We start from the raw sequence: 14,628 nt of genomic DNA, 5'->3' as shown, positions 1-14,628 counted from the left end.
ATCGAAAGCAAAGTTCTACAACGAACCGATGACAGTTTTCCCGCAGATTTTTTGGATCCCTTCGCATCCTCAACCTATAAAAGCGGAGAATACCCCTTACCATCAAAACCAACCACCTTCCTTCCATGATTCCATAAAAACGTCCCCCAATTTCTCCTAGCCACTCGTCAAACACTTTCTGCGACAAATGGCCTGATACTTTCACTACTACCGGCAGCCTCAAAGACAGCGGCTTAAGGGAAATACTTAAACACATCAATGCCTGTCAATTCTCAACATTAACCGCGATGTAAAATGTATTTGGTAGAATGAGAGAAAGCAACAAAAAAGGTCCATGATCATTTTCGGTTCTTTAGAAATTTATGTATCAAAATTGAAGAATATTGCAATAGGTTTTAGGGTTTTGAATTAGAACTTTTGATTACATTTCTTTTCTACCGAAATGATTCACTCCTTAAAGTTCGCTAATTGGTAGAGGATTTAGTCGAGCGAAACATGGATTGGTACCCACGATGGAGCATAAAACCTGGGAAACGCCTGCTGAACCAACACCAACAGCTCTACTACCAAACTCTATCTTCACCTTCACATGGTGATCGCCGGGAGTTATTTCTTCATGAAAAACTGCAGACGGGTCATGATGAAGGCGAGTCTCCCGCGGCTAAAAGCGGGACAAAATGTACCATCTGGGGTTGGGGGTTGGGCAGGGCTGACAGCCCTACACTGAAAACTGATGTTTCGAAGGCACGGAAGGCGCCTCGGACTGGATGGATCTTACAATGACGAACCCGGGATTAACGATTTGCGCATTTTCTTATGGAACATGCGCTCCCTGTACAGACCGAATACTGCTGAGCAGATAGCAGATACCCTGTCCCAATATAAGGCTGATGTAACAGCGACGCAAGAGATGCGATGGACAGGGACCGGTTTCCTGGAGAAGAATCACTACACCATACATTATAGCGACCATTCAATAAACCACGTGCTTGGAGCAGGTTTCCTAGTCAGCCATAAAATGAAACCTGCTGTTATCGGCTTTGAAAATATAAGCGAAGAGTCGGAGAAGGATACCTTCTACGAGGCAGTTGAGCGGACCCTCGAAGCCTGTCCCAAGTATTATATCAAAATCATATTTGAAGATTTCAACAGTCAAGTAGAGACGGAGCTCGGATTCAGGCGATACATCGGCTTGCATAGCTTACATAGGGATATCAATGATAACGGACTGCGGATTATTCAGTTAGCAGTATCGCACGAATTGTTCTTGGAAGTACCTGGTTTGCGGGGAAAGCGGTCCACAAACATACGTTCGCTCCTCCAGACGGGACCACTTTCAACCAAATTGACCACGTGCTGATTGAACGCCGCCACCTCTCAGCCTTGATGAATGTCAGAAAAATAGGGGGGCCAATATAAACTCGAACCACTATCTCGTTGGCATAATGCTTCGAGCTCGAATTACGACACCACCCAGAATCCCCTCTGATAATCAGGTGAGAGTGAATACCGAAGATATTCACAACACATCAACTTGTGCTCAAGGTATGGGATGGCGAATTAATGCCTGACCATTGGCAACGAGGCATTATCTGTCTCATACATAAAAATAAATATCGGATGCACCATCTATTCATCGACTGTAAAACTGCCTATGATAACATAGCCAGTCAATCAACCAACAACATCAAACCGCACTGGTCAAACGAAAAGAATAAAGATAGGAGAAGTCAACTTTGAGACCGTTGATAATTTTTCCTACCTAGGGTCGAAAATCACAACTGAAAACAGCTACGACGATGAAATCCACGGACGGTTGTTAGCAACCAACAGAGCCTACTTCAGCTTACAAGAACTGCTCCGCTCGAAGCGCCTCACCATATGGTCAAAGCTCTTACTGTACAAGACGATGATCTTGCCAGTTCCTCGGCGACTTGGGTTCTTAGCAAGAAAAATTGCGAACTCTTGGCCGCTTTCGAGAGGAATTCCGAAGAATTTTTGCCTCTTACATGAGGATGGACGATTCCGTAGCCTACATATCAACAAAATCTATGAGCGATACCATGACCGGTCGGATAAAATCCGGCTCAATAAGTTGGGCGGGTCACTTAATCCGTACGGATGAGGATGATCCCACCCGGAAAGTCTATCAGGGCAATATCTATGGTAGAAAAAGAAGACGAGGCAGACCTTGCCTAAGATGGAGCGATGGCGTAGGTCAGGACCCCAGACAGCTTTTAGGGGTATCGAATTGATGGACCTCGCCGCAAAACCGAGATGTCTGGAGTTCCTTATTAAGGCAGGCCTACACCGGATACCGGTTGTTGCGCCGTTGATGATGGTGATGATGGTAAGAGTTGAAATTTCTCCACTCGATTGAGTGAATTCTTGCATTTTCACTCTTCAGAGTAGAGTTAGCTTGGATGCCCGCATGCCAAAGCTTCGCTCTAGCCCCGCAATTGTGGATCCAGACCTTTAATGAGGCAGTCTATCAGCCTTCTCAGAACTAACGATGTTTGAGTACCCTGGCGCCAACATCAGGAACGTTTCGTTCTGCCGGTCAAGTTTCAGCAACACCTGATGACAACTCTACACCAACTATCTAGATATGTCGTTGCTGTTTAGTGCTTATAATGCTACTCGATTGTTGGAGCAGATTCGATTGCTGCGACCCCTCCATTTTTGTCTTGTGTTGCAAAGGATATGGCATACATCGCGCCTAAAATATGGGCGTCATTTTTATGAGTAGTTGGGCCAGTTCCATAATCGGATTGCCCGAGAACACTCCTCCGCGCGATGCGTCCACCGTTACTGACTGTCGGGGAAGAATATGAAGTCTGTAATCCGAAATCTGTTTTGATGTTTACGCCGGAGTATGAATTTTTCAAGATGATATGATTAGCCGCCTCTCCACGAGCCCCTGATATCAAACCTATATGCGTCGTTAGTTGCTTTCCCTTTCACCTCTAAACAAATGAAGAGTGGATTTAGGATAGTTTCGAGTGCCGCGGTCGGCGTAGTACTCCGGTAATACTTAGAGAACCGAGTCTCTGAATCTGTATTAGCATTTTCCTGCTCCTGGCAAAGTTCAGTCTCGGCCACCCGACGATGCATGCATATATCAAAATGGGTTTTATTTTATTATGCATGCATACATCAAATGAATCCGTTTAGGTAAAAGTTCCCAGGTCTTCCCTATCGCAGTCCTGCAGCATCAGAGCAATCTGCAGGATTTCAGGTATAGTTTCCCCTTGCATGTTAGCTTGGAGTCAAGATGTACTCCTAAATACCCGCCAAGCTGGGTAGCGTAAAGCCGCCCCCCCTGACGTCCCTAACGAGAATACCTAGTCCAGTTCAAACATTCACCGTGAGTACATTGTGAAGGCACCAATTGCGGATTTCGTGCAGAATTGCGTTTGGTTCTATTGATTCTATGGATTCAAAGAACGGCTTGTGTACTGCGTGGCACTCCATCACTTTGCTCAGACCCACTCGATTAAATACGTTGTTAGGTGCAGTGCTGCCTGACTATGAGAGGCCGAATGTTAGATAGCAAAACTCTATGGCCACAGTAACATCCTAGACACAGTATGTGTGGAATTCGGAGCATTGCCAAAGAACTACGCCTCATGCAAACCGAGATTTATTCGGTTTTCCTGTGAACCGCTAAACAGGGGAGACAGACCACATACGGTCCACAGAGTCTGTGTGAGAGTTTTATCGGATACGTCCAGTGTACACGAGCCATGCGGTCTTCCGAAATTTGCCAGTATATTCAAAGTGGAGATATTGAAGACACAGGAGGCCTCTCGATAGCTAGAGCATGATTCGAGCGGCAAGTGTGACAAAGTTATTCTGACCAACAGCCAAGGCACTATTAACGCTTTGCACTCAGTGACGACAATCTGAAGGGTACTGGGGCAGTTGACATGCTGAACCCCCCGAGCAGCACACTCACTCTCTGAATTCGTGATCATAGGGGACGGTTTGCTTGGGCACTGACCTATACGGAATCATGATGTGGCGCAGCGGGGTTAACACCATTCGAAATGGTCTTCGGTTCTTTGGGCGATCGGGTAGCAGGTCGTCAGGACAACCTACGGGCCGAAGCATTTGTTGGTACCATCGCAGATTCGGCGAAAAAGCCACCAGATGTACGATGCCGTGTAAATTCACGTCTACCTCAAAAAACTAGCACAATGTGCAGCACCACATTAACACTACCAGTTCCACGTACCCTTCCACTCCAGAAGCTGGCTATTGCGCGGAAAGAGTTTGAACAACTTATGCAACAGGGTACCTGCAAACCCTTGGAGAGCTGTTGGTCTTCTCCACTCCATATGGTCCCTAAGCCAAAAGGCGAATGGCGCCCCTGTGGGGATTTCAGAAGACGCAGACTATTCCAGACCGATATCCAATTCCGTTCATCCACGACTTTGGGCATCATCTCGCAAACTGCCGCATCGTTTCGACCTTGGATTTTACCAAGGCCTATCACCAAATCCTTGTAGCTCCAGAAAACATTCCAAAGACGACAATATGCACACGCTTTGGACTCTTCGTGTTCATGCGGATGACTTTCGGGTTGTGCAATGCGACACAAACCTTTCAAAAGTTAATTCACTCGGTCCTGCGAAACCCCGACTTCTATTTCGTATATTTGAATGATTTTTTGGCCACTTCTTCCTCAGAGTCTGAGCACTCAGTCCATCTCGAGTGCATTTTTCAACGTCTCCTTCAGCCCGGGTTAGTCCTAAACGTTGATAAATGCAAGTTCCTCCAGACACAGGTGAAATTCCTCGGCCACTTCATTTCCCCTGACGGAATTCACCCCGACCCAGACAAGGTGCAAGCGATCTCAAGCTTCCCGCGTCCGAAAACCGTGAAGGATTTGCGGAGGTTCTTGGGCATGCAAAACTTCTATGGTCGTTTCCTGCCCGAGATCGCCCAACACCAGTCCATTTTGAACGCGTACTTGCCTGGTCCAAAAACAAAGGGCACACGAGGGATTTTGTGGTCTGAAGAGGCGGTCCGCGCGTTTGATAAATCCCGACAGCAACTGGCTAATGCTACACTCGTGGTGTTTCCTCGACAAGATGCACTCCTATCCATTTTTGTTGATGCCTCTGCCAACACAGTAGTTGCTGCTCTTCACCAAAAGGTGGCAGCCGTTGAACTTCTTCACCAGACAGTTAAACCCCGCCCAATGTAATTACAGCACTTACGATTGAGAACTGCTCGCCGCCTACTTGAGCATTAAGTACTTCCAATTCTCCCTTGAAGGCAGGCCGTTCACAGTGTTCACGGACCATAAGCCTCTCACATATGCTTTGAAACAAAAGCCCTACAAAGCGTCCCCTCGCCAGCTTCGACACTTGAGCTTTATAAACCAGTTTGCGTCAGACATCCACCACGTGTCCGGCAAGGACAACATAGTTACTGACGCTTTGTCACGTCCCTCCGAGGTTAACATCTCCGCCGCACTCGACTTCTCGGCTAATGCCAAGGAATAGGGGGATGACGCAGTACTTCAGAGCCTCAAATCCAACCCCAAATATAAATTCCGGGCGTTGCCCATCTCCGGCTCGAACCTCTTTCTCTGCTGCGAAGTCTCGGAAAAAGACCCCAGCAACCTTTTACAAGGAAATGTTCCACGCGGTTCAAGAGCGCATCCAGGCATCAGGACAACAAATCAGCTAATCATCGAAAAATACTTCTGGCCCTCCATGAACAAGGATGTCAACTCCTGGGCCAGAAAGTGCATCGCATGCCAGAAGTGTAAAGTCACCAGGCATGTAAAAAAAGAAGTGGGCTCATTCCCCCGCACTACCAAGCGGTTCCACACAATACACCTCGACATAGTAGGAAAGGTCCTACTATGCGAAACTCACACGGTTACAAGTATTGCCTTACAATCATTGACAGGTTTACGCGGTGGCCTGAGGCAATACCTCTGAAGGACATTACGGCCCAATCTTGTGCCGAAGCCCTCTGTCGAGAGTGAATCCCTCGCTTTGGCGTCCCTGCAGTGATCATCACTGACGAGGGGATGAAATTTGAGTTCACCCTTTTCTCGGAGCTAGGCAAACTCCTGAGATTCAAACGCCAGCGAACTACGGCTTACCACCCACAATCCAATGGGATGCTAGAGCGTTGGCACCGGACGCTGAAGCCCACCATTATACCTCGCCGTGACCCATCCTAGACTCAGGTCTTGCCTCTCGTCCTACTCGACCTACCAACAACCCGCCGGGAGGAATTTGCTGCCAGCCCCGTGGAGCTGGTATACGGAGAGAACCCAAGGCTCCCAAGTGATCCGGTCTTCGACAGGAGATCGGGTCTCACAGACTCGGCATTGCTGCGCCTGCTGTGAGACAATTTCCGCCGTATTAAAGCCACACCTCCCACACGACACTTGTCCCCATCTGCCTGCGCTCCCAAGGAGCTGGGCACGTGCACGCATGTCCTGGTCAGGACGGATGCTGTCTGGAAGCCGCTGCAGCCTCCATACGAAGGTCCGTACCGTGTACTCGAGCGGGGAGAGCATTTCTTCCAGCACGAGATCGGGGGACATAAAAAGGTGGTCTCCTTATCCAGGCTGAAGCTTGTTTGCACCCCAAATCAACATCGCGTTCGCTTCGCCGTATGATGGGGAGCGCAGTTCCGAGTTCAATCGCTGAAACCCCGAGGTTTCATCTGGCGGCGGAGTGATGTGTTGCAGCGGGGTTAACAACACACGAAATTTGTTTCGAATGTTGTTAATTCGATTGACAGTTGCCACCACCGGCGTTCTCCGTGGCGGAGTAGGTCTTGATTTTTGAAATAATAATTGAATTTAAAAAATTAATTTTGATGTGTCAAATAATAAAAAAGAGTTGTTACAAAGTTGTGTAGTTTCTCGTCAATTTTATGTAATAAAATTATTTAAATTATAAAATTAAATAAAGTTTTTATAAGTGACTTCCCTCTGCGGTTTTCATTCATAAACCACAAGTTTATAGCCTTTATAAGGGCCTTGCGAAATCTAAAAGGGTGGTACGATCAAAGGCATATTTATCGTTACGAAACTGTACTCTTGAGGAAACGGTTTGACGAATCGCGTTGCATTAAAGACTTGCGGAATGCTCAAGATTTACTTGAAAATGCCACCAGACTCAGCACAGCCTACAGTTCACATTGTAAAATGCTGGAGAAGGAGGGCAGAAGATAAAACCTTCCCGCGCTTCCATTGCGATTGTCCAGCTCTAGCTAAGGCCAGCCTCCGGACACTAGCCAAACAATTTTTCGGGGGACATTTCTGGTTTTAGGGTTGGGTAGCTGCTATTTTTCGTAAACGCAATGGGCTAGCTTTTAAGATCTCTGACGCTAGATTCCGCTCCGCTTGCCCTTCGCACAGTAATCACGGCCTTAAGAGTTAGTGGCATCAAAATGGTGCAAGCTAGCGCTAACTGGGCACTTCGGAGCGGCCGCTTATATCTTGAACCATCAATGTTTCAGATTATCCTACTTTTAACCTAGACTCAACTATGTTTCAACCGATGATCTAAGTCGGGCCAATTTCCAAAGCCATCTGATGTGCTTTCTTGAAAGGCAATATTTTCCTTTGCCATAATACTCTAAATATTTACAACTTTGAACTCTCTTTTGGATGAGATCATACTTATCTAACTATTCCTATCTAAGCGCGTTGCTTGAGTACATTTCCACAATATATACATATACATCTGACTCTCATAGTTCAGTTAGATTCAATGACTTTTGAGCGAGTTCTTCAGCGAATAAAAACGGAAGTCAGCATTCTGATATGTGCAGCATTTTATGTAATAATAGTTTGCACTCAACTCGGCTTCAAGGTTCCTTGTAGGAGAGATACCAGCAAGTCGGAGTTTCCTGCTAAAGAAGATAACTTAATGTAAGTTGGTCCGATGTAATATTACGGGTAAAGTTTAGTGTGATATTGACTCGCGACTCTTCCACTTTCGCCAACGTCCAAGAAATATTTATTTAGAATAAATGTGGCAACAAACTTTTCTCGGGTAAAAATTCTAAAATCTAGATTGGTTTGAAAATCCTCATTATCCTTCTTACAGGTGGACTATTGCGATTACATGCATAAGATTGCTTAGAAGTGAAAATGTAGTGTTAAGGTGCGATGAGTTCTTCAGAGAATATCCAAGTGATTTTGATTTTTTGAATGGTGAACCACCAGTCGACCATTTCTGCACAATAACAGGATTACATGTAAACCACCGGCAACAAGTGATGGTGGATATAGGAACTCCGCATAGAATATATTCAGCCGAAACGATCACTTTCATGAAATTCTACGACTCTTCGTTGCTATACGTTCCAGAAATCATTTTTGCCGAATTCCGCCACTTACAAGGCTTGGATATTTCCAATTCAGGCATCATTGACTTGTCACATAACACATTTGTCTCAGCGATCGAACTGACAAGGTTGAATTTAAGCCGGAATGATATCAAAGAGATGATTGGTGCCGTATTTTTGGGTGCTACCAGCTTACGTGAAATCGACTTAAGTTACAACCGACTAAGCAGATTGAACGAGCACACGTTTAGCGGACTAACATCTTTATCTACCCTCGATTTGAAAGGAAATCAAATTATTGATGTCGAAGATAACCTCTTCGGGGATAACTCTATGCTTCAGAATGTGAACCTTCAAGGAAACCATATCACCCACATCGGTGTAGGCGTTTTTGATAAGTTGAAATTTTTGACTTCGGTAGATTTATCTGGAAATCAACTTACAGAAGTTGATGCTAATATCTTCAAAGGTTCCGACAGTATTCATTCCATCTATTTATCTGGTAACCACCTTAAACAGTTACATTTAGTCGTGCGTGATAGCCTTAGGATTCTGGATGCCGAGCGCAATGAGTTACAAACAATAAATATAAACTGCACCGACTTCAACGTGGGTCCGAAAAATGGAACACCTTGCAAATCGTTAGAAAACCTCCGGCTATCTCACAATAAGTTTACAAATTTAAAAGATGTATCTCATTTCGTGAATTTAAAAGAGTTGACGTTTTCCTATAATTACATCGGCAAAGTGAACATATCTACATTTACAAAACTTAAAAACCTGAAAAAATTGGACTTGAAAAGTACAAATCTGAGTGGGCTTACTTTCGGAACGTTTTCACAACAAGAGAATCTTAAGTTCTTGGATATATCGGAAAACAATTTGGGCCACCTAAATCTAGATATATTTCTTCCCTACATGTATAGAAATTTAGAAGAATTCTATGTGGGTGGGAATAACTTATCAGAAATATCGGGACGGCATAAATTCTCGGCGTTTTCGTCTCTGCGGAAGTTAGGTTTGGGTCGAAACCTGTTCAATTGTTCCTATTTATTGCAATTGGTAACAGTCCCCTATTTACATCCAGATGTAGATGTTCGCGTCCTTGAAGCTAATGTCTCAGATGATCGAGAACATATCCATGGAATTGAATGTACAAACCGAGCCAATCTCAGCAAAAGCTCCGATACTAAGGATATCATGCACCACACATTAAACCCCAAGGACACCCTCCGTCAACTCCGATTTCATGAAGACCAGCTGGAACGTCATTTACTTTTGATGCGATGTTTTACTGCATTCATAGCTGTTTTAGGTCTCTGCATAGTAGTCTTCAAGATGGCGCAATTTTTCACTCGGAATAGGAATTCACTGGTGAACACGATTTCATATAGGTCAACCAATACAATTCGATCAGAGATCGATGTTTGATAACAAAGTGAGAGTGCTAATAAATAGATCATTTTGTAATGTAAGTATGATAACGTAAATCAATAGTAGCAAATTACTCTGAACTATTTGTACCTATCATATTCATTACCTAATGAATTTCGTTTTTCGTAGATAGTTTATGGGTGTGTCCGATTTTGGGTGAAGAACCGAGTTTTCTGTATGTTTATATTCTGTGAATAAATGTGTTTAAGTACCTTCCTTATTTTTATTACTGCTTTCTTAAGTAGTAAAGTCAGGGATCGGAATCTAGACGGCCCAGGTGTTGAAGCTTTTGTGCTCTTCTATCGTAAGGAAGTTTAGTCGAACAATTGCTGCAATCTAATCTGATACGTACAGTCTATTATAATGGATTAACAGTGAAGTGCAGCGCAATGAACCCGAAAGATCGTCCGCTAAGTTTTTCGATTACATTCCTGCAATATTATTCTAGATTGTTACAAAATCCACCAACAACATGGCCTATTCGACACGTTGATTGGGCTTCTTCATTAGTATCGCAGCCACTTGGTGTCCCTCTGACAACAGCACCAACAGATTCAACCGCAACTTTTGCTTTAGTTGCCTTATCACGCTCAACAACTACCGTGAAGGAAGTGAATCGTTTGACAGGTGCAATGTCCGAAACATCTCAACTAACCAATTCGTCAATTACCCTCGTGTACCCTGCATCATCGCAGCTCATTAGACACATTGAGTACAGCAAATGCACCTCCTGCGTGCATAACTCTTTCTCAGACGTCAGAACAACAGGCCTCTCAATATGAGTTGCTTAAGAACACTTCCACTCATAGAGTGTGGTCAAAGGGTAGTATAAGTCCCAGGGCAAAACGGGGATTGGTACCCACGATGAAGCATAAAACCTGGGAAATGCCTGTTAAACCGACACCTATGATGAAGGCAAGTCTTCCGCGCCTAAAAACGGGACAAATTGTACCAACTGGTAGAGCTGACAACCCTACACTGAAAACAACTTGTTACGAAGCAACAACAGGAGCCTCGGACTGGACGGATTACACAACTACGAACCCGGCAACGATAAAGGAATAACGATTTCCGTATTTTCTCATGGAACGTGAGCTCTCTGTACAGAGATAAAGCTGATAAGCAGTTATCCCAATATAGGGCTGATGTAACAGCGTTACAAGAGATGCATTGGACAGGGACCGGTTTTCTGGAGAAGAGTCGTTACACCATATATTATTGTGGCCATTCAGTAAACCATGTGCTCGGAGTAGGTTTCTTAGTCAGCCAAATAAATGAAACCTGCTGTTATCGGCTTTGAAAACATACGCGAACGGCTGTGCGCTATGCTCTTGCGAGGCAAATTTAGAAATATAAACCTCATTAACGTTCACGCCCCTACAGAGAAGACTGCAGAGTCGGAGAAGGATACCTTCTACGAGGCAGTAGAACGAACCCTCGAAGCCTGTCTCAGATATGATATCAAAATCATACTTGGGGATTTTAACAGCCAAGTAGGGAAGGAGCCCGTATTCATTCGACACGTAGGCTCCCATAGCTTAGATCAAAATACAAATGATAATGGACTGCGGATTATTCAATTACCAATGTAAGTCGAAATAGTTGTTGGAAGTACCAGGTTTGTGCGAAAAGCGGGTCACAAACAAACGTGGGCCCCTCCAGACGAGACCACTTTCAACCAAATTGACCACGTGTTGATTGAACGCCGCCACCTCTCAGCCTTGATGAATGTCAGAACATATATGGGGGCCAATATAGACTCGGATCACTATCTCGTTGGCATGGTACTGTGAGCTCGAATAACAACACCACCCAGAATCCCCTTTGACAATCAGGTGAGAGTTAACACTGAAGCCATCCACAACACAGGGAAATGGATGACGCAATAACCGTAGTCAACAGACATCCTGGGGATGAAGTATCAACAAATGATCTTCACAATCACCTGAAGAACGCTATCATAAATATGGCCACAAACATACTTGGCCCCAAACGCGAAAAGAGTCGAAACGGCTGGTTTGACGATGAATGTAAGCTAGCAACGGAACAGAAAAATGCTGCATACCGAGTAATGCTGCATTCACAAAGAACCCCGGCACGCGCGGAGACTTATCACGAATTCCAGCGAGCGGAGAAGCGACTTCACAAACGGAAACAGGAAGCCTGGGAGAACCAACAAGCACCAGGCGCGGAAGTTTTACCAACAAGTCAGCAGGATGAAACTTTACATACCCCGATGTTCATCCTACCGAGACAAAGAGTTAAAACTGATTGCCGACAGAATGGGCATATTGGAGCGATGGGTTGAGTACTTTGATGAACTACTGAACAACCAGAACATCGGCGAGTTGGAGGTCCCGCCAACTGAAGACGACGGACAAATACGGCAACCAACAAGTATAGAAGGAACAGACCGTACCATTCATCAGCTTAAAAGTCTCAAATCGCCGACAGTTACACCAGGTGGTTCATCAACTTGTGCTCAAGGCGTGGGACAGCGAATCAATGCCTGACAACTGGCAACGAGGCATTATCTGTCTCATACATAAAATGGGAGATATCACACAGTGCAGCAATTGTAGAAGTATCACGTTGCTGAGTACCATCGATAGGATATTCTCCTCATCTTATTAGGCCGGATAGCCCCATACACCCAGAAGATCATTGGCTTCATTTCAAGCAAATCAGCAACAGATCAGATCGGAGAAATCTCTGCGGCAAGCGAAGGAAAAACTTTTGGAATATGGACATCAGTTGCATCATCTCTTCATCGCCTGCGATAGCGTAGCCAGGGTAAAACTGTACACGGCCATGAGAGAATTGGGCTGCATATCAATGAGTGTCCGGCTATCATACGGATGGTCGCGGTTCACATCTCACTGGTGGCAGTGGGATTTGTATCGTGATTTGACGTCGGATACCAGTCGACTCAGCTGTGAATGAGTACCTGAGTCAAATCAGGATAATAATCTCAGGCGAGCGCAATGCTGACCACATTGCCTCCTACAGTATACTGTAGTGTACCGTTTCGGTCTTGAATGAAGTGCTCTAACACACTTCAAGGCCCTGATCCAATATTGATTGTTGCGCCAACGATTATTATCAATGAAGGGAAGACAAAGTACATGCTGGCAACGTCAGCACCAAAAACCAATCAACCAACAACATCAAACCGCACTGGTCAAACGGAAAGAATAAAGATAGGAGAATACAACTTTGAAACCGTTAATAATTTTTCCTATCTAGAGTCGAAAATCACAACCGATAACAGTTACGATGATGAAATCCGCGCACGGTTGTTGATAGCCAAAAGAGCCTATTTCAGCTTACAAAAACAGTTTCGCTCGAAACGTCTCACCATAGGGTCAAAGCTCTTACTGAAGAAGAGAATGATCTTGCCAGTCCTCATGTATTCCTCGGAGGCTTGGGTTCTTGGCAAGAAAAATTACAAACTCTTGACCGCGTTGAAGGGAAGAATCCTCAGAAGAATGTTTGGCCCCCTACTTGAGAATGGACGATTCCGTAACCTACATAACGATGAAATCTATGAGTGATACCATGACCTTCAAGTTGTGGATAAAAGCCGGCTCAATAATTTACTGTGGGCGGGTCACTTAATTCGCATGGATGAGGATGACCCAGCCCGGAAAGTCTATAAGGGCAATATCTACAGTAGGAAAAGAAGACGAGGCTGACCCTGCCTGAGATGGAGTGATGGCGCAGGTCAGGATGCTGGACAGCTTTTAGTTATATCGAATTGGTGAACCTCGGCGCAAAACCGGGATGTCTGGAGTTCTTTATTTAGTCAGGCCTACACTGGATAGAGGTTATTGCGCCGTTGATGATGCTGATGAAATGCACCTCCTGCCGTGCATAACTTCTTCTCAGACGTCAGAAAAACAGGCCTCTCAATCTGGGTTGCCTGAGAACACTTCCATAGACCAATTCCGGAGGTATCATTTGCCATCCTTCCTACAGGAAATTAACATCAATTTCGACTTCTTGTGTCTTTGGATGTCAAGAATTAGATTCGCACGGCAAATCTCCAAAGAGATCACAAATATTATTTCCATTATAGTGTTACAATGTAAGGGGCTTCATGGCGAATTGCCAGAGTTTCGCCTATCCGCATCTGATGCAATGCATGATGTCATCTGCGTAATTGAGACGCAGCTCGACTCTTATATATCCAATGGGTGGTATCCTTCCTGTGTCATTTCTGTTAGCTCCTTGGGCGTCGGACTTAGTTCTGGTTCCTTCGGGTGATGTACAATAGCAAGTGGTGCCAAATATTGGCATAACTTTGTAGTCTTAAGATCATCTCTCTCTCTCTCGGACTGTTATGTGCCTCCCCAGGACCGCAACCAGAAAAGGTCCGCTTAAAAGGCAACTACGAGCAACGGTACGACTGAGGTTAGGACATCAGACGTCAAGAAGGCCTCATGGCACAGGTGCTAAATGGAATCTGCTCTATTTGAAAGAATGCGTGAAATAAGGGGAAGCCTTGAAAAAGGCTCAAGACGGACCTAAGTCTTTAGCATGGAAGCTAAAAAAGCGGGGACCAACGGAAATTTTCCTGTAAGAGGGAAATACTGCCAAGAAACTACGCTCGAGTCCAACAAAGGGGAAATCTTTGCTAATGCTAATGCGGTAAGGAATATTCAACTAGTCATACTGCTGAAAGTATTTCTGGAGCAAACACTTACTCGTCAGAAGCAGGAAATAATTAAAGACCTCATCGTCATGGGGATGTGTACGGGAAGGAATAAGGAACTCATGTTTACTAGCACAGGGTTTCGACCAGATCTTACAGTGGCAAACTGATCAACGGAGAACATGGCAGACTGGCTTAGGACTATAGCC

At 44.9% G+C, this 14,628-nt stretch overlaps 1 protein-coding gene across 1 annotated transcript; it reads left to right on the top strand.

Moving 5' to 3' along the window:
• The first annotated feature begins 7,848 nt into the window (after positions 1–7,848).
• Positions 7,849–9,985, top strand: LOC119650156 (leucine-rich repeat-containing protein 15-like). The gene is made up of 2 exons (XM_038052701.1): positions 7,849–8,036; positions 8,091–9,985. The coding sequence occupies exons 1-2, from the start codon at positions 8,014–8,016 to the stop codon at positions 9,760–9,762; spliced, it is 1,695 nt and encodes a 564-aa protein (XP_037908629.1). The 5' UTR covers positions 7,849–8,013; the 3' UTR covers positions 9,763–9,985.
• The last annotated feature ends 4,643 nt before the right edge of the window (positions 9,986–14,628 follow it).

Source organism: Hermetia illucens, chromosome 2, assembly GCF_905115235.1.
Source record: "Hermetia illucens chromosome 2, iHerIll2.2.curated.20191125, whole genome shotgun sequence".
Lineage (NCBI taxonomy): Eukaryota > Metazoa > Arthropoda > Insecta > Diptera > Stratiomyidae > Hermetia > Hermetia illucens.
Note: the sequence above shows the minus strand (reverse complement) of the source record. Positions and strands in the feature narration are given on the sequence as shown.